Source organism: Rousettus aegyptiacus, unplaced genomic scaffold, assembly GCF_014176215.1.
Source record: "Rousettus aegyptiacus isolate mRouAeg1 unplaced genomic scaffold, mRouAeg1.p scaffold_m13_p_6, whole genome shotgun sequence".
Taxonomy (NCBI): domain Eukaryota; kingdom Metazoa; phylum Chordata; class Mammalia; order Chiroptera; family Pteropodidae; genus Rousettus; species Rousettus aegyptiacus.
Window position 1 is genome coordinate 85,193,890 of NW_023416309.1, and position 25,070 is coordinate 85,218,959.

A 25,070-nucleotide genomic window follows, 5' to 3' on the forward strand; every position below is an offset into this window, starting at 1 on the left:
CCTTTGGGAAGACACTCTTCCATGTAATTCTTATGCTATAAATTTATATGAAATTTATGCAAACTACAGTCTAGGAATTTGGCTTTATTAGCTTAAGCAGATCGATGATACCCATCCCCATAGCCACATCAATTGGTTAGATATCAGGTTTCTGACCTAAGTCGGTCAAATCCATTTTTTTTCAATGGGGACACAGCCTCTCTCTACCTTGAAGAAAATGAACAAGGAATCATGTAACACTGTAGAGCTCCAGCAGCCATCCTGGGTCTCTCACGTGGAAGGGGGGTCAGAAAGAGAAGAAAATAGGGCCTGTGTGATGTCACAGGGCTGCTCGCTGCATCCAGCCTCGCCTGGAGCCAGAGCCACCCCCATGCCCTCCAGTCTTGTATCCACAAGTGTCATTTATTGAAGCCTCTTTGAGTTAGATTTGTTTGCTTGCTTTTTAAAAATCCTTGAAACTACCAGCAGCCTGAGGAATACAGAGTCCTGTGTCTGTGCAGAGGTAGAGGGTCTCTTAAAAGTAACAGCCCCTGACTGAAGTTTGGGATTGGCAGAACTGAAAAAGTAGGAGGCAGTCTGGTGAGGACCTTGTTGAATGGAAGTTGTTTTTAAACTTTGTCGTGCATAGGAATTACCTGGAGATTTGTTAAAACACAGATTGCTGTGCCCCATCTTCTCGAAGTGGGGTGGAGGGCTTGTAATTCGCGGGTGTTGCTGTGCTGTCGCCTGGGCACCACCTTTTGAGAACTGCTCTTACATGGCATTGCCGCACTGATGGTCGAACTGTGGTCTGTTGAATGTCGGTGCTAAGACCCTGTGCCAGATACTAAGCCTGCAACATTGAGGAATTTGATAGGTACGATTCTGATATTGGAATATAATAGCTACTTCTTGCATCTGTGAGTAAGAACCCTTAAATGAGTTTAGACTGCTTTGAAATGGGCTCTAGAATGAATCTAGAATGGCTGTACATGCGAAAATTTCTACTCCAGGCTAAAGTTAGTGAGAGTAGAGGCAGGAAGGTGAGAGACTTAATAGGAGAGAAATCTGGAGTCCAGCTGTGACTCTAAATCCTGCTTCCACCCTCTCCTGTGAAATATTTGTCATCCTTACTTAAAATGGACAATCAGCTCCTTGTGAAGTTGTTCGGAGGATGCATCTTTGTGTTGGGCCTCAAATATTTATCATTTTTCCACGTTGTCCCACCTCTGCAGGGGCCAAGATGGACACAGAGGTCTCTCAGCAGAGGGCTGGGAGGTAGGGGTATAAAGGTGAGTATAGTATTGAGACTCGTGGTAGGAAGCGCACATTCCGAACTCCAGTTAAAAGGCAAGAAAAGGATTGGACGAGCATGCTGCATTTGTTTGTCTAGTTCATGGAATTGACTAGAAGCAGAGATCAGAAACCTACTGTTCTTAAAAGGCTTCTCATTGTGAAAGAAACCACAAGCCCAGCCCCAAACGACCGTTGATTGCTCAACACCTAAGGCAAACCCCAGGCTTCTAATTTATATAGACACGAAGTAGGCAGCTCCCAGAAAAGGGCTCTTCCCCAGCACACATATGTGTCCACGCAGGACAGTCCCCAGGAAGGTTAACCAGAGGCTGAGCAAGGATCTCATGCACATCTCAGTCCTTGCAAGGCCCTATAAACTGGTTAACAATGCAATCCCCATTCTCCCTTTCCCTCACAGAGGTCTTTGTTCTATTACTCTGTTCACAATACTTGTATTTAGGAAACATTGAGCCTATTAAGCTTCTCATTTGGCTTTGGGTTGCTGGGCCTTGAGACAAAGTTCAATGTAAGTGAGCAGGTTTGTTTGTCTCAAGATGCTGGAAGCCAATAGAGGAGAAATGGTGACACCTTCCCTGATTTTGGAGACAAAGACTGTTCCTCCCATTCTCTTGATAATGCCTTCACACTTACCACAGGTGTAGGTGGTAGAGGTGTTAGGGAAATGGCCCCTCATAATGGAAGGGGATTATAATATGTTGTCTGGAAGAAGCGTGTGTCTGTGTCTGTGTGTGTGAAAGCCTTGAACAAAAAGACTTGTTTATTGCACCGCCTTCATTATATAAAAGCCATTATGGCATCAAGACTGTTATGACTGGTCCAGCTGAGCTCTATCTTCTCTGTGTCAACTTAGAATCCTAATCAGAAAATCGTTCTGATGGGTACAATACATCCATCAAAGGGTAGTGTAAGATGAGACCAGAGAGGTAAGCAATACCTACTCACTAAAAAATAAAGGAAATAAAAAGGAACTGCACAAAACAAAAAGGAAAAGTACCTGTTCCTAAAAAATAATATATTAATCTAAATTCCTCTAAAAAACCACAGTTAGCTATTTGGTTATCTTTCCAAATATTTGCAAATATCTATATTAATATGACTTTAAAAAGTAAAAAATAATATCAGTTTACACATACGGTTTCTGTAGCACACATGTAGAGTATATGAAATTAATAAAAGTAAACAGATATACCTTTTGCACAATATTATGGACACTTTCCATAGATATTATAGACATGTATTACCCTTTTCATTGACTGCAAAATCTTCCATTGGTGGGCATCTCAATCCTCTACTGATTTAATCCTTTACTGACGGTCGTTTCCATTTTGCTGTTTAAAATCACGCTGCGAAGAATATCCTTGTGCCTATATACTTATGTCCTTTGGTAAGCTTGCTGCAAAAGAGATTCCTAGAAAAGGAAATCAGGGCAAATGATATCTAGGTCAAATAATAAAAGTGCCTTTTCATGTTTGCTTATTGGAGTGTTTAATTGTACTGGAAAGAGTTCGATCACTAAAATTCTAAACTAATTTTGGGTATTGAAATTATTTTTTTATTTTTACTTAAATTTATTGTGGTGACATTGGTTGAATATCATAATTGCATAGGTTTCAAGTGTACAATGTGAGAATACATCATCTGTATATGCATTGTGTGTTCACTACCCAAAGTCAAATCGCCTTTCGTGACCATTTACTTGACCTCCTTTACCCTCATCTAACTCCCACCTGCCCCTTTCCCTCTGGTAACCACTAAACTGTTGTCTGTGTCTATGAGTTTTTATTTGTTTGTCTTGTTCATTTGTTGCTTTTCGCTTTTAAACTCTCATATAAGTGAGATCATGTGGTTCTCATCTTTTTCTGTCTGACTTATTTCATCTTGCATGAAATTAGATTATTTTAAACAAAATGAAATAATCGTGACTCATAAAATTTTATACATGTGTTGGTTTTCAAATAAGTCTTTTGAATTTCTCCTTCTTTGGCAAAAAGGACCCTGGCTTAGTGAATATTTCTCAAAACTCTAACTCAGGTGATCCATCTGTTAAATAACTCAGCTTTCTCAGGGAACTTATTAAGTAGAATCTTCCTCCACATGTAGTCTGGTTATCTTTTCCTTTAACATTAGTCATTTATTTTGTGGAGGATGGGTTTAAGGAAAATAATGTGAAATATACCTATTACCAAATGCAGATATGTGCTGCATTTGGATGAATGGTAAATCCTATTGACTATTTCAGTGGTTCTCTGAGCTGTTAACATGCAAGTTGAAAACCTGATAAGCTTGGTACAAATACCAATTCTCAGGTTCACACCTAAAAATTCTGAAGTGAGTGGCCTAAACAAAAATTGCTTGCAATCTGAGTATAGGTACATTGCCTTTTGGGAAATAACTTGACCAGTGGTCAAGCATAATGTGTAGTTACATCAAAATCCAGTTTTACAACTTAATTGTGTCATTTATTTGCTATGTGATCTTAGCTAAGCTGCTTAACTTCTCTAAGTGCCAACCCCAGTTTGCACTTCTCTCAAATGAGGATATTAATAGTACATAAGCTATACTGTTTCATTGTGAGGATCAAGTAGACACTGACTAAGAAATACCCCACCTACAGTAAGTCTCAAATATGTTAGTAATTCTTCTTAAGAAACTCGATTTATCGTACAGATAATATATACTATGAATATTTTTCTTAATGTTACCCATCTAGAAGTGCATTTTCCTAGAGTGCGTACATTATAATTTGATTTTAAAATACTCATAATTTCAATGTTCTGGCAATGTGGCTCCAGTGCAAAGCAGAGTATCTCTTTGGTAGCCACCCCCCCCTTCCATCTCTCCTAATTTCTCTCCATTTCACATCTTCCTATTCTTTGCCTGTTATATTCCTTTCAACCAGAGATCCTGATCTGCCAGGTAAAGGAAACCAAACTCAAAGCCAGTTTACTTTTCAAAGGAGCATCTTTATTATTTCTCTGGGCTGAACACAGCACTGAACAGAAACATTTAATACACGTTGGTCAGTCTGGCGGCTTTGGTGCCACCTCTGTGTAGAACAAACCGATGACAGTTCCTTAGTGTCACCAATCACTGTGCAAATGAAAGAGGAGGAGAAGGGTGCTGAAGAAGGTATCCTGAGATCTCTTGGAGCAAAAAGTCCCAAACACAGTGTGACATTTTAAATAAATTACAAACATTAAATAGTATAAATAAATAAAAAGTTAAGTTAGGAAGTGTCCCAGAGTATGGGTTGGTAACAACCCACCCACAGGAGAGGTAGCTGTGGAGGTTACATGGGTGTTTCCAAGGCTCAGGCCCCTGCTCTCCATCCACTCGCCAAGGTCACCGGTTTCCTTCCAGGCCACTCAGGCGTTCAACTCAAGAAATTGACATATTCCTGGACCCAGGTCTCACTGGGGTCAGCACAAACCTGCCGGCCTCTTCTGGTTTGGAAGCTATGGAGAAAGTGGAAGGATTATACATTGAGGATTCCAGCAGCAGGACCTGGGAGCACCGTGGCTCCTCCGCCTCACTCTCTTATCCTGTGCAGTCCAGGGCCCTGCCCACATTCTAGGGGATCTTCTGCCTATCTCAGTGCAGGCAGCTGCTCTCATTCACTCAGGGGCTCCCTCAGGGGTTCCTGCTGCTGCCGACTTCCTCTCACTTCCCTCTAGGCTGGGCGAGCCCTCTCTGGCTCTGAAAGCTTCTGGCCAGTTCACAGCACACCTCAGACACCTGGGTCCTACATACTTGTTAAGACGTCCTGGAGGACAGGGCCTTTTCAGAATGACGTCTCTGACCGGTATGTGCCCTTGGGCACGGCCCCTACTCTACATCCTTACTATCTCCCTCGAAGTGGGCAGGAAGACTGGCACTTACATGACACCGGGCTTGGAGCACTGGCTGCTGGTCTCAAAATAGTCGGTTATAAATTGGCGTGGTAACTCCCGGGAGATATAGGAGAAGCAGCAGGCAGTCGGTGTGTCAGCACCATCTGTAGAGAAAGGAACAGAATTAGCCTGAGTCATAGCACAGAAGGAAAATGGGATCTGAGCTCTAATTCCTCAGAGGGTGAGGAAGATGGGGAGGAAGACATCCTTGCTCACGGAGTGGATGGGAGACAAAGTCATTAGAGGGCCTTAAGTGTTTTTTGCCTAGAAAAATCCCTGTCTCTGTCCTTTGTTACTGTATGTATCCTTCTTTCTCTTTGACTCTTTATTGCGGGCGGTCTTTCTCTTTGTGATGCAGACATCCAAGCAGACTGTTCTCATCTCCCTTCAGGAAATTTTATCTGGTTCAAGAAGCCACACCCCAGCAAAAGAGAAACCTTGGACATCTCTCCTAAGACATCCCATGCACAGAGTTCTTGGAGGGACCTGGGTTGAGTTAGTGGAAGAATGACACCACTGGAAGGCAATCAGACTTGGATTCTGCCTCTTACAGACTCATTTGCTTAGGTCCCTATTTTACTATCTGTAAATGGGACTGTTACTCCCCTACCCAACCCTGGCTCTCAGATATGGGGACTAGGCTAGGTCAGACTCTTATGAGATGAAAATAAAAGTCTTGCAGAAAAAAGCAGAGATCTTTTGTAATGCTTTAGGAAATTCTCTATTTTCTCTTAGGAGCTCTTAAGACCACAAGAAAAGATGGATGTGGTCTGACCATGGCCGGAGAGTGGTGATACCCACAGCAACCACACAGACTCACATGGCACAGAGAAGACCTGGCTGCAGAGGGCCATGGTGCAGAGAAGAATGGCAAGGGCCGCCCCGGAGACCTTCATGATGCTGAGCAGGTGGAGTGTGGGCTTGAGAGTCAGGAGAGCAGAGATGAGAGTGAGCTCTTGCTGCTGGCTGTGTCCTTCTGGAGTGCGAAGTTGTCTCCTCTGATCTTTATAAGTGGACCTTACGAATGAGGAAATGGAATCCGGGGATGAGGAGGGAAATTTTTAAGCACGGTTGTATTGTCACACTGAGTGTTGCACAAGTCAGGGTCCTGCGCAACCATAAGGGCTCAGGATATCCAAGAATAGCTTTTCTGAGCTATAAGTTTCAGCCCACAACTCATGACTTGTTCTGGTTTCTTGTGAGGAAATGGTTTCCTCTGAGAGCAGGAGGAGAGAAGAGTGTGTGTCGATCTGGGGCTGTTCTTAGCTGGTCCCTTTCAACTGATCTGTACTTGAACTGTGCAGCTCCATCTTTCCCACAGGGGTGAAACTTTTGTGCCTCCTCAGCTGCTGTCACCACATGGAGAGGGTAGATGTGATGATGCCACAGAGGGTGGCATAGCCTCCCTTGCATGCAGAAGACCATATTGAGGAATTCCCGCTAGAGGACTAGGAAACATGAGGTCATGTTACTGTCATTTGTCCATTCATCAAATAGTCACTGAATGACGAGGGTCACTGGGTCAAACACCAGTTGAGAATCATAAAGATCCATTAGGTGTGGGTGTTAATATTTCAGGAGCCTAAAAATATTTATGCTCATGTACCTAAAGAACACATTTCTAGGAAAGAGTTCTGAAGAAACAAACCCAAATACGGAAGCATCTTCAACATAAAGACATCTGACCCCACATCATTTGTACCTCTAAAATAAGGAAACCTGAGGTTTCCTTTATCAGGGAATGATAAATTATGGTATGTCCACTGGACTTTTTATTGTTAAACCCTTAAACTGAAGTGAGTAGCATAAATATAATCATAAGATCAGTTGTAAAAAAGTAAGATGAAAAATTGTACAAATTGTACAACTATTATACAAATATAAATGTATATATGTATACACATATATGACAAATATTATAACCATATATGTATATATAAATATATAATACGTATAATGCATATAATACAAATAATACAAATATCTACATCTATATCTACCTATATCTATCTATCTATCTATATAAATGCTAGGCATGGAAAAAATAAAAAGCATTAGAAATAAATGCCCGAAAATATCATTAGTACTTATATATGTGTGATAGATCGATGAGTGCTTAATTTTCTTGTTTTCCTCTTTTTCTCACTTTAAAAAGTGAGAATGTATCAACTTCCTAGTCAGCCCACAGATATACAAAAATATTTTGTTTTGAAGCATTTATGAATTGGTTGGAAGTAGGTTGCTAATTATTTAATTTTAATGTGAAAGAAAGTTTTGAGAAATATACTGAAGTTTTTGTCCAATGGTCTTTGCTATAATGGAGTCTTGATATCCATTTCTCTAAACTATTTTAAAGAACCTATATGATGTTTACATTAATAATGCCACATTCAAAGCAGTTTTCTTTTCTTATTCTTTTCATTCATAATTTCAGTGGTGTGAAAGGGTTTTACTTTCTCAGTGAGATCTGTATTTTATCCTTTTCCATTCTTTATTATTTTATTGCTACATAATTAATAAGCATAAGTCACATTTTATATTGAAAAGTAGATGTAGTTCTTTTTGATGGTCTTTGTCTTCTAGATGTTCCTTGTCTAGTAGGGGCAGGTAAAGTAAATAAACAGATAACCACAGCACTTTGCAGAAAATGCAAAGATTTCTAGGAGAAAAATAAATGAAAGCTCAGAACACCAGGAGGAGGGAGCAATGATCTCTCTCAGATGGGTTGAAGAAGGCTTCCTGAAAGGATGGAACATTGGTGGGTCTTGAAAGCTACACGGGATTTGCACATACCGAGATGGGGAGGTGGTAGAGTTCCAGCTGGTGCAGAGTCATAGGTGTGAAACTGCAGTCTCAGCAGGAGTGAACAGTTCAGTGTAGCTCCAGATTGGTGGAGTAAACATGGATGAAGAAGCTAAACTGGGGACAAATCAGGAGAATTTTGAATTTCCCTAGCAGAAGTTAGAACAATGAAGGAAACAAGACATAAGCAAAGTGAGCCCACACCTTAGGAATTCTGACCTCCCTGTGTCTATAGAGGTACTTCTCTTAAACATATGAGCAGTGTTTTATCCCACCCCTATGATTGCTAATGATGGTTGTGAGGGAGGCAAAGCAAAGACGAGATCAGAGGGCATTGGCAGATTTCACTGAGGCTTTAGCAACTAGATGTGTTCCTTTGTTACTGTCAGTTCCTTAAACGGAGTCTATCACTTGTTTCACTGGAAACTTCAGATCACAAACGGTGCCTCCTCCTCACCCACCTCCTCTGCCTGAGCTATAGTTGATACCCTAAGTTGCATTCCCTCGTTTACTTCTTGGGGGAAACCCCCTTCTGAAAGCTGGCTTCTGTGAGTTGGTGAAGGCAAGAAGAAGGAAATGAAAACTGCTGAATCAATAACTTTCTGATAGTGCATCTTATTATCTACCTCCACGATTACGACACTTATCACATGATGTTACAATGAGTGATTTCTCTCATTTTCTCTTCAAAAAATTTAGACCATGTCTTGTGGACTTTAAACCAAATTCATATCATGTCTTGCTGATGAATTTAAACCAAATCCTAACACACGATGATTATGACATGATGAGTTTTATAACAGTCTCTAGTTTTTATAATTTTATTCTTTTTAATAAAGGTGAGTCATTGAATGCAAAATTCTATCTCAGTGATTATATATTTGTAAGATTTTCCATACCAATCCTAAAACCAGAAAAAAAAGTCCTTCATCATGCGTGTTTTACTTTATTGGAGAAGAACATACATGTATGCAAAATGTGTGCTTATTATGCACACATTGAATGAATTGTGGGAGGGAGCCTCAGGATGGTTGAATTGGTTTTGAGGGGTCTTAGACATTTTCTCGGAGGTAAATTGATGTTCCCAGGTAAAATGATTTCTCCAGGATTACAGAAATAGAGTTGGTCAGTTTTAGATTTCACTGTCTGCATCATCTCCAGCGTTAACCACAAAGCCTGACACATAGTAGAGCTTAATAAATATTCAACGAATCACTGAATATTCACTTTTTCGAAATACAGTATGCGCTATGCCCAAAGGCCCACTCACTATGGAGCTGAAATACTAATATCATATAAAGGATCAGAAAGGCCATAGTGTCAGGGTCTTGATCTTCGGGGGCCACCCAAAATCTCTTAGGAGGTGGTACCAGAAAGTCAACGTGTTGGATCTGTCACCATGGAGGGGCTGGATTTGTGTCCTTGCTTTCTGGCTCATTCCATTGTTTTTGAGGACCTACCTCTGTCCAGCAAAGTGTCCCAGCCATGAGTCCAGAGAATTCTGGCTGGACAGTTCATGTTCTGTAATATCACAGCCTTTGTCCTGTTCTACTTGCCTCTTCTTTGCTTCCCAAGCCCCGGCCCTCCTGGACCAGTTTTCTTCCAGTTTCTGACCCTGCAATTCACTTCCCCAGGTGTCAATCTCAATGTCCTCCCTTTGACAACAGTTTTTCTATGTGTAGGTTCGGCCCACGCTTGGCCTCCTTTTGTCAGATGTGGCCTGAGTCAGGTTGCAGCAAGCTCAGCCTTCCCTTTCGTGAGGGTGGGAGCAGTATCCTAGAGACCCCGTTCTGGCATCCTAGAGAGAAAGATTCTCCATGCAGCCCTTTCTCTCTACTTGTCTATCTTCAGTTCTCATCATTCTTCTCTGACAATTGTGTGCATGTGTGTGTGTGTGTGTGTGTGTGCGCGCGCGCGCGTGCGTGTGTATGCCTTCCCCTGTCCCTCTACTCATCCTTCTATATTCTCTGTTCAGTGAAAAGCATCCCCTTTCACCCAGCTTCCAAGCCCAAAACTGGAGAGTCACCTTGGCCTGTCCTTCCTCTTCACCTCCCTCATCTACAGTGGTTCTTCCTTATCTGTGGTTTTGCTTTCCCCGGTTTGTCACTGCACTCAAGCGTGGCCAAAATATTAAATGGAAAATTCAGATATAAATAATTCATATGTTTTAAATTATACACTGCCCTGCTCCACCCCTCGGGGAAGTAAATCATCTCTTGGTCTAGTGTATCCACGCTGTATGTGCTACCCGCCAGTTTGTCACACAGGAGCCATCTCAGTTATCGGATCTACTGTTGGTATCAGAGTGCTTGTGCTCAAGTTAACACTTATTTTACTTGATGTTGTCACCAAACCTTAAGAGGAATGATGCTGGCTAATCGTATATGCCAAAGAGAAGCTGTAAAGTGCCTCCTTTAAGTGAAAAGGTGTGTATGTAGCAAAGGATAAAACATAGTATATGTAAGGTTCAGATCTGAGGTTTTAGGCATCCAGTGGGGGTCTTGGAGCGTATCCCCACAGATAAGTGTGGGGGACTCTTGTATTCCATCTACTGTATTTTGAAATTGTGTATCTGCTTCTCACCATTCCCACTGCCATTGTCTTAGGTCAGGACCTTATCTTTATTACCGTGACAGCTGTAACAATGTTCTACCACTGTTGTTTCTTCCACTTTGCCTCTCTTCAATCTGTCCCGTCATCACACAGCATCCAAGGTGATTTTGCTGCTCAGTCTCTGTCGCTTTCTGTTGGAAATCCTTCAAGTACTTTGCATTGATTCCAGCATGAAATGGAAGCTTCTCTGTAACCTGAGCCCTGCCTTCCTTGTTCGCCACATCTCTTGCTACCTTCAAGCATCCTGGAAACCGAGTCTCAGCCCTCTGAACTACATGTAATTCCTTAAAAGTGCAAGTCTCTCTCTGCTTTTCAAGAATGAGTTGTCAACTTGACAAAGCACAATTTCCCCTTCTTGTAAATCACAAGGAAGAGTGAAATACTTTAAGCATGGTTATGCCCTTGGCAGCTGGTGAGATTAATATGTTGAAGAAATAAGAAAAATTACTATTTAATTCTCTTTATTTTCTAAGGAAAAGAGAGAAACCCATGGATTCCAATGTTCAAACGCATGAAAATGTAAAACAGAAAGACATTTGACATCATAATACAGACCTTTGGCTGTTAAGCTTTGATGTGACACTTATTTTATTCCATCTCATGAGATAGTTATTTTGTCACTGTCAACACCATAACTAGACTAACAACTTTTTGATGGGAAGGAAGGGGATACCTCCTCTCTCCCTTCCCTGGCACAAAGCAGATGACATAAGTTGGGTTGAGTATAAATAGCATGGATAACAAAGCCTGTGAAGTTCTCAAAGAACACAAGATACACTCTCTTTCTCTTCAAACAAGGTCCTTCATACATGAAGGTAAAACTACACCTACCAACAGAGACCAAGAGAGACATTGGCCTGTGTGATTCGATGGATCATAGGACATTAGAGTTGGGAATAATGGCCTTGGTAAAGATCAGAACACTTGAAACAAGTCTGGCACAAAGAAAAGGGTGAGGACAGAAAGGAGGGAGGAAAGAAGTACAGTTGTGCGTGTGCAGGTGAGTGGTGATGGACAGAGTGATGGGAGGTAGGATGACATTGTACTTTATTTAGTGATCCTGAAGTACTCCAAGATGCTGCTCTGCCCCCTCCTATCCCATATCTCTATGCTACAGGGTGCTAGTTTCCTCTTTTCACTTTTCATTCTTCATTCTCTAGCAGTGGTAGGTAGAAATTTGGAGCTGGGAGTGAGCAGGAAAGTCAGAATTGTTAAGTTGAAGGTGGATAAAGATCTCAATCCAATCTTCCTGATCACCTCCACTTGCCACCTACATGCGCTCCTATATTCCTGGCCTTTGTGATCTTCACCTAGGCACCTTCACGTCACCATGGGTCAATAGTAGCTGCCAAACCAGGCAGGGCTTTCAGTGAACACAAGGAATTTCCTATGGATGACAGGGAATCACCTACATGCTTAGATTGCATGTTTTATTCATAACACAGATAAACTAATTGCTAGGATATCTAGTCCTAATTTTATACTTAAAGAACATTCTTTATCTGGGCTTCCAAATTTAATTTTACTGATTTCCTTCCTCTTTTCTATTATAGGTCCAAGTGAATATACTGAACCTTTTGTTTCTCTCCTCTTCTGTTGCCTCCTTGTTCTAGGAAAGACTAACATAACTCCCCTCCTGTATCCAGCCCTAATAAGATGTGTGTGGCATCGCCCTTGATGGTCAATAGTTTTTATCTTTGTGGTCACATTTTTATTTGTGACAACAGTGTAGAAAGAAGATGAATTAGAGTCAGAAGAATCTTATTTCAAATCATGATACCGCCACTTTAGATTGTGGCCTTGAGGACAGATGATGAGCTTCACAGATAATAAAAGGCTATAGGAGTTGATCAGCACCAAATCGGTACTACAAGAAATGTTAAAGTAATTTCTTTAAGAGGAAGAAGAAGAAGAAGAAGAAGAAGAAGAAGAAGAAGAAGAAGAAGAAGAAGAAGAAGAAGAAGAAGAAGAAGAAGAAGAAGAAGAAGAAGAAGAAATATGAATAATAAAATGGCTATAACTACATATGTAGTGACAATTAGTTTAAATGAAAATAGATTAATACTCCAATCAGGAGACATAGAGTGGCTAAGTGGGTAAGAAAACAAAACCCTTAAATATGCTGCTGCCTACAAGAGACTTACTTCAGATCGAAAGACACACACACAGACTGAAAGTAAAGGGATAGGAAAAGATATTTCATGAAAACGGGGGGGGGGGGGAAGCTAGGGTAGCAATACTCATATGAGACAAAACAAACTTTAAAACAAAGGGTATAACAAGAGAAAAGGAAGGACCCTGTGTTTCCACTTCTAGGTATTTATCTAAAGAAACCCAAAAGACTACTTCAAAGGGACATGTGCACCCATGTGCTCATTACAGCAATATTTACAATAGCCAAGGTATGGAGGCAACCTGGGTGTCCATCAGTAAATAAATGGATAAAGGAAAGGTGGTACATATATACAATGGAATATACTCTGCCATAAAAAGATGTAATCTTGTTATCTCCAACAATATGGATGGATGTAGAGAGTATATTGTGCTGAGTGGAGTAAGTTAGACAGAGAAAGACAAATGTCATATGATTTTAATTACGTGCGAAATCTAGAGAACAGAATAAATAAACAAACAACAGAAACAAGCTCACAGATACAGAAAGCATTTTGATGGTCGCCAGACTGGGGAGTAGGGTGATAGGTGAAGAAAGGAGGGAATTAAGAGGTACAAATTGGTAGTTGCAAAATAGTCATAGGGATGTAATAACTATGTATGTTGTAGATGGGTGCTGCATTTATTGGGATGATCATTTTGTTGTAAGTTATATAAACACCTGATAACTATATTGTACATCTGAAACTAAAATTGTATGTTAAGTATAATTGAAAAAACATATATATAAAGACGGGTCTTGAGATTATCCATGAATCCTCCTGTGTTCTTTGATTCTTACTGTCATATGCCTGCTCAGAGTTATGGTAGGATTTGATGTTATGTGTATGAGGCAGCTTGCCTAGAACCAGACCCATAGTAAATGTTCAGTAGGTCAAAGATTATTGTCCTGCTGGGTCCTTCTGCACATTCAATACTGGACTCTTGCTTTATGCTCAAGGAAATGTACAGGGTGTTAAGGTTACTCAGCCCAGTAGAAGAAGGGCCAGGAATGAGACATGGAGTCCTGGCTCTCCCTTCTTCCTTAGGGCCAGGCTTGTGGTCACCCTACAAAGACAGATGTGAAGCATCCAGCTTCCGGAGGTGCCAGCCACCAAGAGCAGCATGGTCGTCATCTACAAGCCCCAACTGGCAGGTGTGAAAGTTTCATCCTTCCTCTCGGGTTTACAATTCTCTCCTCAGTCTCGGTCATTACTTTGGGTGTACCACTTCCCTCTAGCGTGTAGCCCACTTCTCCTCCCCTCCACCTCCTTCTTCTTTCCACTGTGATGACATCGCCCTGAAGGAGAGAAGCCCTGCAGAGCTCCTAACTCTCAGCTAGCTTCAGTTTCCTTATTGGCACCATGACATCATCGTTGCCCTGGAAATTCCACTTGCCCTCCTGCACCCTCACTTTTGTCCCAGTCCTCAGAGTCCTTCCTATAAAGAGGGGATCCACACTCAGTATCAGCACAGAACACATTCAGGTTCTGAAGCTTCTGGCTTGTGTAGTCTCAGCTCCAGGAAAGCCTCTCCTCCACCAAGACCATGAAACTCTGCGTGACTGTCCTCTCTCTCCTCGTGCTAGTGGCTGCATTCTGCCCTCCTGCACTCTCAGCACCAAGTAAGTTTGTTCTTTCAGCTGTACTTCTTCTCGTTGGGACTGATCTACCAGTGGCATCTGGGGATGAGACAAAAGGAAACTGGGACGATTAAGTAGCTTGCTGTTAAACGTAGAATCTAGCAGACATCCAATAATATTCAAGAACCTGTTTTCTTAAGAAATAGCAATGAGCAGACTTGTTTAAGTAAGCCCCATATATCTCTGTGTCTTGGTTTCCCCAACTGTAAAATGAAGGGAGTCTGACCTTACTCTGAGACCTGATCCAGCTCCATGACCTTCTCTTAAGATACCGAATTCCGAATAAGACTCTGTCTCTGCGTTGGTGGGACTGGATAAAGAAACTGTATTGGGGGATCTGGTAGCTCCACAGAGATGTTCATTGAATACCCATAACTAGAAGCCTAATGATCAGCTCCTTGTTTAGCTTTGATCTCACCCCAACCTTTCTTTCCAGTGGGTTCAGACCCTCCCACAGCCTGCTGCTTCTCTTACGCCCTGCGGAAGATCCCTCGCAAGTTCGTGATAGATTACTACGAGACCAGCAGCCTTTGCTCCCAGCCAGCAGTGGTGTAAGTATCAACTCCCGGGGTGCTCTGAGAGGCCAAAGCAAGAACAGGATTCGAATAGGGGCCTGTTTGGGGGCAGTGGGAGGATGATACAGAAAGCAGTGAGAAACAGATCATGAAGTCATCTGTTGAGCCTTGGAGGGGGCTGCTTGGAGCCAAGGGAATAGATAGATGGTTTCTGGGGAGAAAGTTTGCCAGAGGCCAGCATACCAGGGAAAGGAACAAAAGATGAGTAGAAATATGGCCTGACTTTCTTAAGCCATGCTTAGAAAAATGTGAAATTTTATTGCAGGAGGCATTAGGGAATGAATGGGGAGATATATTCATATTGATTGTAAAACTCATTGATTCCTAGTCTGGGCATCCTTAGAAGCCACAGCTAAATCCAGGGCGAAATGTACAAGAAGTCTGGTTCCAGTATCACCCCAGGACGGGTCTTCCCACCCACTAGAGCTGTCCAACATGAACCATGGCTAAGCAGAGGGTGACACCTAATGTAGGCAAGCTCCCATGGGATTGTAATCTAGCTACTCCTTGTTTCATAGATTTCAAACCGAAAAGGGCAGACAAGTCTGTGCCAACCCTAGCGAATCCTGGGTTCAGGAGTACATGGACGACCTGGAACTGAACTGAGCCACTTTGGGCACAGGGGCAGCAGACCTCCTGGGAAGGTCACCTGAGCCTGATTCTTCTCAGTGAGATGCATCCTCTCCATGTTTACAATGCCTCTGAGTCCCTGTTCTTTCTTTTAATTTAATCTTTATTATATGCTGTATTGTTGTATTTAGTATTATTTTAATTATTTATGTGTTATTTTTGTATGTTTGTTTTTGCCAAAGGACACATGTCCCCCATGGGGATGGTCCACCATTACTGTTTCTCTGCTATTGTGGATACGTGGATAATGTGGTGATTCCATGTGTTTTCAAGTAAAACTTTACCAAAAACACGGACAGTTTCTTTGTGCTTTAATTTGATTTAGAGTGAAGGGAATTGCCTGATGTTATTAATAGGGACAGACTACACTTTCCAAACACACTGAGAACTAGAAATTACTGAGTACTTAATATGGGAAAAATTCTCTAAAGACACAGTTTCACTTAATACTTTCAACAAGGATTTTAATACCCTCATGAAGTAGGGATGCTCACCTCCCAGCTTTACAGATGAGGAAACAGAGGCACAGAGGTGATGTGACTTGTTAAGGTCTGTAGGTTTGCTTGGAGAGCACCATGAAAGATGACCCCAAAGGACAGCCGTGATGCTAAGATTGTCATTTCAGTATCTTATAGGGAAGTTGTTAATAGCAGCAGCAGTACAACATAGAAGGAAGGCAAAGTAGTTCAGAATCAGAAAAGTGGGCCTCCATCACTTTTTACCGGTGTATTATAGGATTGAGGTAATCTTATGCACTTTGAAGGGCTGTTATACGTTGATGTGTAAAGTACCCACCCAAGGGCCTGGTATCCGGAAGATTCCCTCTTTCTCTCTCTGAGTCTTAGCTTTTTCACCTTCCAGTGGGCATAGCAGGCTATCTTCCCAGGATCGTTATGCAAATTAGATGAGTTAATGAATCAGCTCTCTAAAGCCCAAAGGATATGTGAAGTGTTGTCATGTGCACAGAAGAATGAATGTCAGATTTGGTTCTGGAGTGTTGTCAGGAGTAACCTAAAGGCCTGTGTCCTTAAGAGTCCTTCAAGCAGCACTCCTATGACACAGGTCAGAAAGAACGTGGGTCTGAGATGGAATGCATGCACAATCAAGCCTTGATCCACAGGACATAAAATTGTCTATTAAAGCTGGCAGGAACCTCTCAGACCATCTGGTCCAGCCCTCTCATATTATGAAAACCAAGGACCAGGGACAGGGAAGTGACTCGCTAAAGGCCACTGAGCAGGTGTGTGATTGAGTATGATGGTCAGTGCCAAGTCCCAAGTGAGCCCTATTTTCTGTGCTACTTGCTACTCTGTGGTCCCCCAAAGAAAAACCCATTGTGCAAATATAGGGAAAAGAGAGGACAACCTTGATCATTGTTTTCTTAGTCCAGTGCAAAAGCAGAACAGGGAGCCTGGTCCACTCTAGGGCCAACAGATGCAATTCCTTTCCTTGCCCTGTCCTCAGCCCATCATCTCTGAGCCCCAGTAGAAGCCTCCTCTAGATTCCACAGGGCCTGAGAGTAGGAGTTTGGGGCAGAGCTGGTCCAAAAAAGTGTGAGAGGAGGCTAGCAGCAAGGAATCTCACTGGTCTTGGCTTCTGCTTTTCACCTACCTAGAGCTGAGCTGTTCAATATGTTAGCCACTTGCCACACAGTGGCTATTTAAATTTCAATTAAATTTAATTCTTCAGTTGCACTAGTCACACTCCAAGTTCTCACTGGTCACCTCTTGGAGAGTGCAGGTATAGAACAGTTTCATCATGGAGAAAGTCCCATAGAATGGCACTGTCCTAAAATGTCTGCAGGTGTAAAGGAAATGAAAGGAGGGGTTGCTGGGGTGGCCTGGAAGGTTCGCGTGTGGTCTTCTGTGAAAGATACACAAATATACTCAGAGGAAAGCGGTTGGGAGAGAGAATGGATGATCCCCGACCTGAGACAGTATAGATCACTGTGGTAGGGTGAATCATGACCCCCCAAATGTTCACATCCTAATTCCTAGAACCTGTGAATATTACCTTTTGTGGCAAAAAGGACTTTGCAGATATGATCAAGTTAAAAATTTTGAGATGGAGAGATTATCCTGGCTTATCAGGTTAGTCCATAAATGTAGTCATAAGTGTCCTTATAAGAGTGGGCAGAGGCAAACTTGGTGACAGAAGACAAGAAGACAATGTGTCAGCTGAAGAGACATGCTATGCTACTGGAGGAAGGTGTCAGGAGCCAAGGAATGCAATAAAGTGGCTGTAAGAGCTGGAAATGGCAAGGAATTGATTTCTCCCCTGAACCCCCGAGAAGGAACTCAGTCCTATTGACACCTTGATTTTTGCTCAGTGAAACAGCCTTTGGACTTCTGACTTGTAGAACTTTAAGAGAATAAATATGTGCTGTTTTAGGACACTGCGCTTGTGGTAATTTGTTACAGCAGCAGTAGGAAGCTAATACAATCACCAACTGAGGAGTCACCAACAGTGCCCCCCTCCAGCTCAGTGTAAAAGGTGATGGAATATTGTAGACGGTGATAAAAAAAACAAAACAAAACAAACAAACAAACAAAAAAAAACTTTCCTGCAGAAGAAACCGTGGGGGGAATGAACACATTCCAAGGCGATGGAATATAACGAGGTGAGACATCTCAAGAGGAGGGTCTGCTTCAGTAGCTGACAATGAGGACGGGGGCTACACCAAGGGTACAAAACTCGTAAGCCAGGTTAAGAGGAAGGCTACTTCTTCCTGAGACTCCTGTGTTCTTCTGGGGGAGCAAGTGTCTTGGATTCCTGTTTGGAAGATTCTACCCTCTCATTTGTCAAATGAAGTCTAGAGCAGAGCCATGATTTTCCTCTGGTTGGATTATAGAGGTTTCGGGTCAGAGTCTCCTCCCTCACAATGGAGTCCTTTACCTCACCCATCAGCACCCCTGAACAAAATGAAAGGGAAGAACTCAGTTCCACAGGTGCTGCATCACCAGGGAAGATTGCTGGAGTGCTGAATACCCTCATGAAGAAAGGCTTTGCCCAGGAATTACAAATGAAAGCATGGAATCCTCACAGAGGGGCAATGTTAGACTTTACCTGAAGCACAATACCACTTTTTTTTTTCTACTCTTTTCTAAAACTTTCTTTTCTTTCTGCCCTCCTCCCCTGAAACCAGGGGGTTGGTATTTTTAGTTGTGGTTTCTCTGTGTTTCTTGGATGGGGGCCAGAGCCAGAACAAACAAGGCAGGACAGGGGATGGGAGCTGTTTGCAGAACAACGTCTGTCAGTCAGGCTTGTGCTTTTCTACTCTTGCAGTGCCTGCCTCTGACATTTCCCTTTCCAGATAGGAGGGCCTCTGTTCCCCCATGTTCTGTTTTATGCAAACTTTCCATCCTCTCTCTATCTCACCCTAACCCAGGATCTTCTGTAATGCTCTCATGACATAGCCATTTTCCTCCTGGGAGGCAAAGAGCTGGGAAAGCAGAAGTAGGGACCAAGGACGCGAGTCAAACTGCAGACAGTGAAAGGAACCACAGTTCTTTCTCATGACTGAGCCCAGTGGCCACGTGGCTGTCCTGGGCTGTTCTCCATGCTCACCCTTCACAGGCACAAGGGACTTGTCCTCTCTCTTTTCTAGTTGTCTCCACTTGTTCTTCCTTGTTAAGTCCTCTCTGCTCAGGTTCCAGTGAGTCTAAGCAGACAAGAAAATGGAAAAAGATGTAGAAGTTGAGACAAAATGGTAACTGCATTTTTCTAAATTTAAAATAGTGTGGATGAATAAGGGGCCATGCACTAAACCAAACAAGCTCAGGGAGATCTGCATGGCTGGCCTTACAAACTCGGAGATCAAAAGTAACCCCATAAGATGTCCTGAACTTAAAAATTCCTGACTAAAAGTGGGTCGTGATGGGTAGTTATTTGCTAGGCCTAGAGCTCCCTTGACAAAGGTTACTCTTTGCCTTAGGTGAGACTGTCTCTTATCTTTGTGTATCTAAGATAACATCCTTTTGAGTCAGCATAATTTTCTTTTCCAGACCACATGAAGGCTCAACCGCTGACACCAGAGCATGAGTCCACAGTGTTATCTCGTTGCCCACGAACCATCTCCATGTGCTGTAAATGTTAATTAGCCTGTACCCGCCAGTGTAAGAGAAGTACATGTCCCTCCATTTTGGTTTTTATCCAATTCCAGATATTCTCCCGTTGCTTTCTCCTGCCCTCTTCATCTACCACCAATGGATTTCATGTAACCCTCCTAATATCTCCTCCTTTGATTCTAATGTATGAGATAAGCTGCAAAAGCGCCAGTCTTTAGAGCATTTTCTCAATCTGTTGAGAGTTTGCTTCCCAGCAATTGTCATCAGTTTAGCTTAAATAAACCCATAAAAACTCTCTGCAGGTTTGGACATTTCTTATGTCAATGATAGTTTTGTTAGAGAAAAATCAGACCGGCCAGAAACTAAGCAGCACTGAGTGTTGGACAACTCAGGTTTACTACTCCAGTAGTCCCAGAAAAGCTAGTACTCTGAAGATCAAGGCCCTGAGCTCAGGTACAACCTTGCTTTTATAGAATTTATCCATGCAGTTACAGTTGGCATGGGCCAAATGGTTAAATAATCCTGAGGCAGTTACGGAGCGCGGAAGTTGCAATGGGTTACAGGCGTTTATTCAGACAGGAACTCAGGCAATACATTTGTTATCTAGACAGTACAAGCAAAAGGGAGGATGAGCCTTTAGTTAACTTCGAGGTCACCCTGCCTTTCGGCCTATGCGGCAAGCATATCTACAGAAGCAGAACCAAGAGCTGTGTAGTCTTTTGAGTGGAAAACTTCTCTTCTGTTTCATTTTTATATATATGATAATTGTGTAAAATATATACATTCAGAAGAAAAGAGAAAATTACAACATTTTTTTAGAGAAAGACAGGCTTGATACTAACAGGATGGTTTGGGGGACTCTACCTGACCAAACAATTTGATATCATACCCCCAATGGACTTGAAATTAATAATATTTAAATAGGTAATGGTGGACAGTGTATAAAATTTAAAAGGATGTACAATAAAAAATAAGTCTCCCTTCTAACTCTGTCACCCAAATATCCATTTCTCTTCCCTAGAAGCAATGAATGACTATCACTCTTCTATGAATTCCTTCAGAGGTTCGACAGCTTTTTAAAAGTATTAGGAAATGGAACAACAAAAGCAAGAATAAGGAATGCCCAAACAACAGGGCCTTTGGTTTCTAGCCTTTATCCTGAGGTGCTTTCAATTTCTTCGTCTATGTGTCTAGATTTACAAAGTTCTAGACAATTGTACTTTGGGACAATTTAACTCTGATGATTAAATTCCTGAAGGTTTGAAAATGTTAATTTCTCTTTCCTTTATTCGATTATCTGAATAAGGGGTTGCTGGAAACATTTTTGATAGGTTTCATATGACGGCTTATTTCCCATGATACTTATAGATTTCAAAGGCACAGACTTTGAGATGCAAACAATGTAATTTTGTTTTCTCCACGACTGAACCCAACTCTGCAGTCCCCATTTCTTTTAATTTAATCTGGCCACAGGGTAAACGTAATCGCTTCCTGATGTTTTGTTTTTCCAGTTGAGAATCTTGCACCTGAGTCCTTCTTCCCTTTCTCCTTCTCCTGTTCTTCTAGGGCCCATCTACATATTAGAGGGTGTGTGATTAGGCTGTGGGGCTCGCAGGAATCTTGCTCTTTGTTGTCTCCTGACCTCTGCTAGTATCTGCTGAGGGGCATCTCAGCCCTTGGTCATTGGGCGTTACCTCTATGCTTTATCACTTGTCCTCCCATGGCCTTCTGGGTCCGGTCTATGACTCTGTCCCTTTTTGTTCTATCTAAGCTCTTCTGAGCCACCAGGCCTGGGGCTTCTTGGATAGGCCGGCAGTCTTCTCGGGCCAGGTCTCCCTCCTACTCCCTGTAGTCCACACTCTTCCAGGGCAGGGTTGGGGCCCGGATAGCATCATTCTCAGATGTCTAATTTGTTGCCTCAATTTTGTCACTTTATTCTCCCACCAGTGTCGATCCTACTTTCTTTTCCAATATGTGGGAAACTAGCTGTAATTTCACTTAGAGTTTTAAAAAAACCGGCAGAGGAACTCAATTGACTTGTTTCTTTTTAAGCCATATCTGCCCTTTCCCGAGTGCAGTAAGTTTAGTTACAACTGATGGCTTACAACAGAGGAGAATGGGAGTAAGTATAAAGCATTGGGGAAGTAAGATACGGCACGTTATACATTTTTCAAAATATTACCTGTTACAAAATATTTTCTGTAACATAGAAAGGCAAACAAACCCACCTGTGCCCAAGAGACCTGCTTGGCCAGATCTGTGCCACCTGATTTTTAAAATTTTATTGTCTATGCCCTCTCATGCTCTATAACAAAATGTCTTGGTGTTTATCCTCAGGTTTTCAAGAACCAGGACAAAAATGCAACATCAAGATGATAAATGTCTGGGACTGGTGGGCGGAGCACCTGGTTAGGTGTTGGCAAGGTTAGGAAATGACTTTTTGAAATATGAAATCCCAGGAAAAATGGAATTCCGTCTGCTGCACCCCAACAGGTTTTACATGCTAGCCTGAATTAAAAAAAAGAGAATAAAACTTTGATGACTATTGGTATGAAGGCTGAGTTTTGCAGGCTGAGGACGTTTGGGATTCCCAACGCCTGGATTCAGTCTTTTCCCTTAATTTTTCTTATTGTGTTAAAATACACATAACATAAAATTTACCATCTTAACCATTTTTAAGTGTACAGTTCACGGTATTAAACACAGTCGCGCTGTTGTGTAGCCGTCACCACCATCCATCCTCATAACCCTTTACACCTTGTAAATCTGAAACGCTACCTGTTAACAACTCCCCATTTTCTGCCCCTCCCCGCCAGCTTCTGGCAACCACCTTTAAAGTTTCTATCTCTATGATTTGACTACTCTGAGTACTTCATGTAAGTGGAACCACACAGTATTTGTCTATTTGCGACTGGCTTATTTCACTGAGCATGATGTCCCTGAGGTTCATCCACGTTGTGGTATATTGGAGAATTTCCTTCCTTTTTAAGGCTGAGAAATACTCCATCATACGTGTACTACATTTTGCTTATTCACAGATCGGTCGATGGACACCTGGGTTGTTCCCATGTTTAATCATTGTAAATAATACTGCTATGAACTTGGGTATACACTATCTCTTTGAGATCCTGCTTTCAATTCTATTGTGTATATACTCAGAAGTGGAATTGCAGGGTTCTGTGTTAATTCTATATTTAATTTTGTGAGGAACTTCTATACTGTTCCACCCTTAATTTTTATATATGTCTGATGGTTGTTGCAGACACCTGAATGTTATCAAATGATAATATGTCATAGGAATTTGCCAAATGCCCAATTTGTGATTGTTAGTAGAACACTAGAAATCAAATTGTTATGGAGACATTTCTTTTTTTTTTTCCTTTTCCCAAAGAAATGAAGGTTTTATTGAGTAGGTGAACTGTTCCTCACTTCCACGTGCATGAAAGCAACTGGGGAGCTTTCCTGAAGTCCACCACTGGAGGTTCCCCATCAGCAGCCTGAGAAGGGGTTGAAGTGTTTGCAAGGCATGAACTACTGTTGAGTCTCAGTTCCTCCATGTGTGACATGGGGCTGCCAATGGAAGCAACCGCATAGGCTTACGAGGCTTCAGTGAGATGACAGGTGTGAAGTACAAACACAGGGTCTGATGTACAATCGCTTGCTTAATAAAGGTCAAGTGTCATTTTCATCATTGAAGAGAGGCCCTGCTTAGTAACCTTGCAGCTCCCATTATTGAAATGCACACTTTAGCGAAACTGCAACAGACTGTAATTACTCTTTGCCTCATACTAAAACTTCAAGTGCTAGAGTGGTTAACACCAGATTACATTGTCTTAAATGATTTCTGCTAACTAAATGTTTTTACATAACTGAGGTGAGACTTTTTTTTCTCATACATCCTGAAGGGAGTATGAGAATATATACAGATTGAAATATTCCATTAAAAATTTAACTTGGGGAAGCAAGGTTACAAATGCATTGGGTCAGTGTAAAGAGGTCATCTTTTATGGGATGATTTAAGACAGTAGACACATCTTTTGTATTTCCATGTTTAAGTATCTCTTCTGGGGTAAATATGGACATGTGTAAACAAAGAAGCATTTTCGAAGTGTATGATGCATAAAGCAGCAAATCTGTGTATGTAAACCAAAACCAAAGCAATGCAAAAAACCCAGAAACCAGCTAAATGTTCATCAACTTTAGTCTGGTTAAATAAGTCATAAATCATGTCTGTAATGGAATTTTAGATAGTGGTCGTTTTAAAAAAGGGGAAAAAAGATAGTACCTGGAAATCTCTCCAAGACATAATGTTAAGTGAAGAGAGCAAAATAATAAATGCAATATAACTCCATTTCTGCAAAAAGGATATGTTTGAATATGCACATATGTGCGTATGTAAATGTACAGGGAAGGCTTAGGAAAACACAGGAAACAATGAGAAAAATGGGGGAAAAAAGAACTTAAAGATTAGGGTAACTAGTGATAGTAGTCATGTCTACGCACTTTTAGAGAAGGGTTACGAAGCCTCCCTTTACCAGTAGTGCTGCAGAGGGTTCTCCCCAGGTTCTTTTGGAGCTGTCCAGCCCCTGACCCCACTCACTCACCAAGGCTATGCTACTCAGCAGCCTGACATCTGGCCAGCCACCTTGGGTTTGGATTCAGGCTTGCTTTTTGCTATGCTCTGTACTGCTGGGAACCACTGATCTCCACCATGTACTGAATTGCCATGTACTCTTCAGATACCCAGGACCCCTCATTCTGAAGGAGGGTCCAGGGTTCTTGTACCCTTTGTGCCATGAAAGATTCTGAGATGCTGGATGTGGCCAGTCTGAGTCCCCCTCTCCTGGCCTTACTCGTATTACTCTGCGCTTAAGGTAGCTTATGCAGGCCTCCTCATCAGTGCTCATGACGTACTTGTCCCAACTCTGACCACCAAGTACAAAACAGGCTTTCTCTTGGTTTCCGTGGTCATTGGAGTTTTATCTCTACGTCCCTTTCTCTAGAGATTCTGTAACTGTCAGGATAGAGGGCAGCTCTTACTGGGGTCCCTGTGCAACATTTAGTATTCTTCTCCTGAGTTCAGCTCATTGTAGCTCACCAACACAGTCTCTCTCTAGGAACCTCTCAGGATGGAGGCAGGATAGGCTCAGAGACATGAAACCATGAAGACGGAACCCGGTCTCTTAATCCTGAAGGGCTCTGCCAGCTTGTCATCTTTGAACATCATCTCTTTGGAAGAGTGAGTGACCTTACATTCTTCTTATTACTACCTTTGTGATAAGGTGTGATGAACAGTCCACCCTGCTTAGGGATCCAGCCCTGGGCAGTTCCAAAGCACACTTCCCAAATTTCCCAGAAGCATGTCAAAGCCTCCTGAACGGACTTCCAGGAGGCCCCAGATGGG

General features: G+C 42.1%; 2 protein-coding genes across 3 annotated transcripts; one reads left to right on the top strand and one right to left on the bottom strand.

Moving 5' to 3' along the window:
• Window positions 1–4,238: 4,238 nt before the first annotated feature.
• On the bottom strand, window positions 4,239–6,111 carry LOC107506481 (C-C motif chemokine 3-like). 2 transcript variants are annotated; one of them, XR_001595939.2, is made up of 4 exons: window positions 6,007–6,111; window positions 5,176–5,290; window positions 4,562–4,751; window positions 4,239–4,386 (listed from the first exon to the last, which is right to left on the bottom strand). XR_001595939.2 is itself a non-coding variant. In XM_016137174.2 (3 exons), the coding sequence occupies exons 1-3, from the start codon at window positions 6,080–6,082 to the stop codon at window positions 4,670–4,672; spliced, it is 273 nt and encodes a 90-aa protein (XP_015992660.2). In that variant the 5' UTR covers window positions 6,083–6,111; the 3' UTR covers window positions 4,239–4,669. The 2 variants fall into 2 exon arrangements, 1 of the variants encoding a protein (XP_015992660.2); XM_016137174.2 differs by having other exon boundaries at window positions 4,239–4,751.
• Window positions 6,112–14,016: 7,905 nt separating this feature from the next.
• Window positions 14,017–16,118, top strand: LOC118603890 (C-C motif chemokine 4-like). The gene is made up of 3 exons (XM_036223134.1): window positions 14,017–14,376; window positions 14,831–14,945; window positions 15,488–16,118. Exons 1-3 carry the CDS (start codon window positions 14,301–14,303, stop codon window positions 15,573–15,575), a joined length of 279 nt encoding a protein of 92 aa, XP_036079027.1. The 5' UTR covers window positions 14,017–14,300; the 3' UTR covers window positions 15,576–16,118.
• The last annotated feature ends 8,952 nt before the right edge of the window (window positions 16,119–25,070 follow it).

What these genes read in the sequence shown, in the direction of transcription:
- LOC107506481 (XM_016137174.2), bottom strand. Translation starts at nt 6,082, where the DNA reads ATGAAGGTCTCCGGGGCGGCCCTTGCCATTCTTCTCTGCACCATGGCC. An exon ending in CCAGGTCTTCTCTGTGCCAT is followed by an intron (nt 5,291 to 6,006) that starts GTGAGTCTGTGT and finishes CTTTCTCTACAG; the next exon opens with ATGGTGCTGACACACCGACT. An exon ending in TGCTCCAAGCCCGGTGTCAT is followed by an intron (nt 4,752 to 5,175) that starts GTAAGTGCCAGT and finishes CTTTCTCCATAG; the next exon opens with CTTCCAAACCAGAAGAGGCC.
- LOC118603890 (XM_036223134.1), top strand. Translation starts at nt 14,301, where the DNA reads ATGAAACTCTGCGTGACTGTCCTCTCTCTCCTCGTGCTAGTGGCTGCA. An exon ending in TCCTGCACTCTCAGCACCAA is followed by an intron (nt 14,377 to 14,830) that starts GTAAGTTTGTTC and finishes CTTTCTTTCCAG; the next exon opens with TGGGTTCAGACCCTCCCACA. An exon ending in TGCTCCCAGCCAGCAGTGGT is followed by an intron (nt 14,946 to 15,487) that starts GTAAGTATCAAC and finishes CTTGTTTCATAG; the next exon opens with ATTTCAAACCGAAAAGGGCA.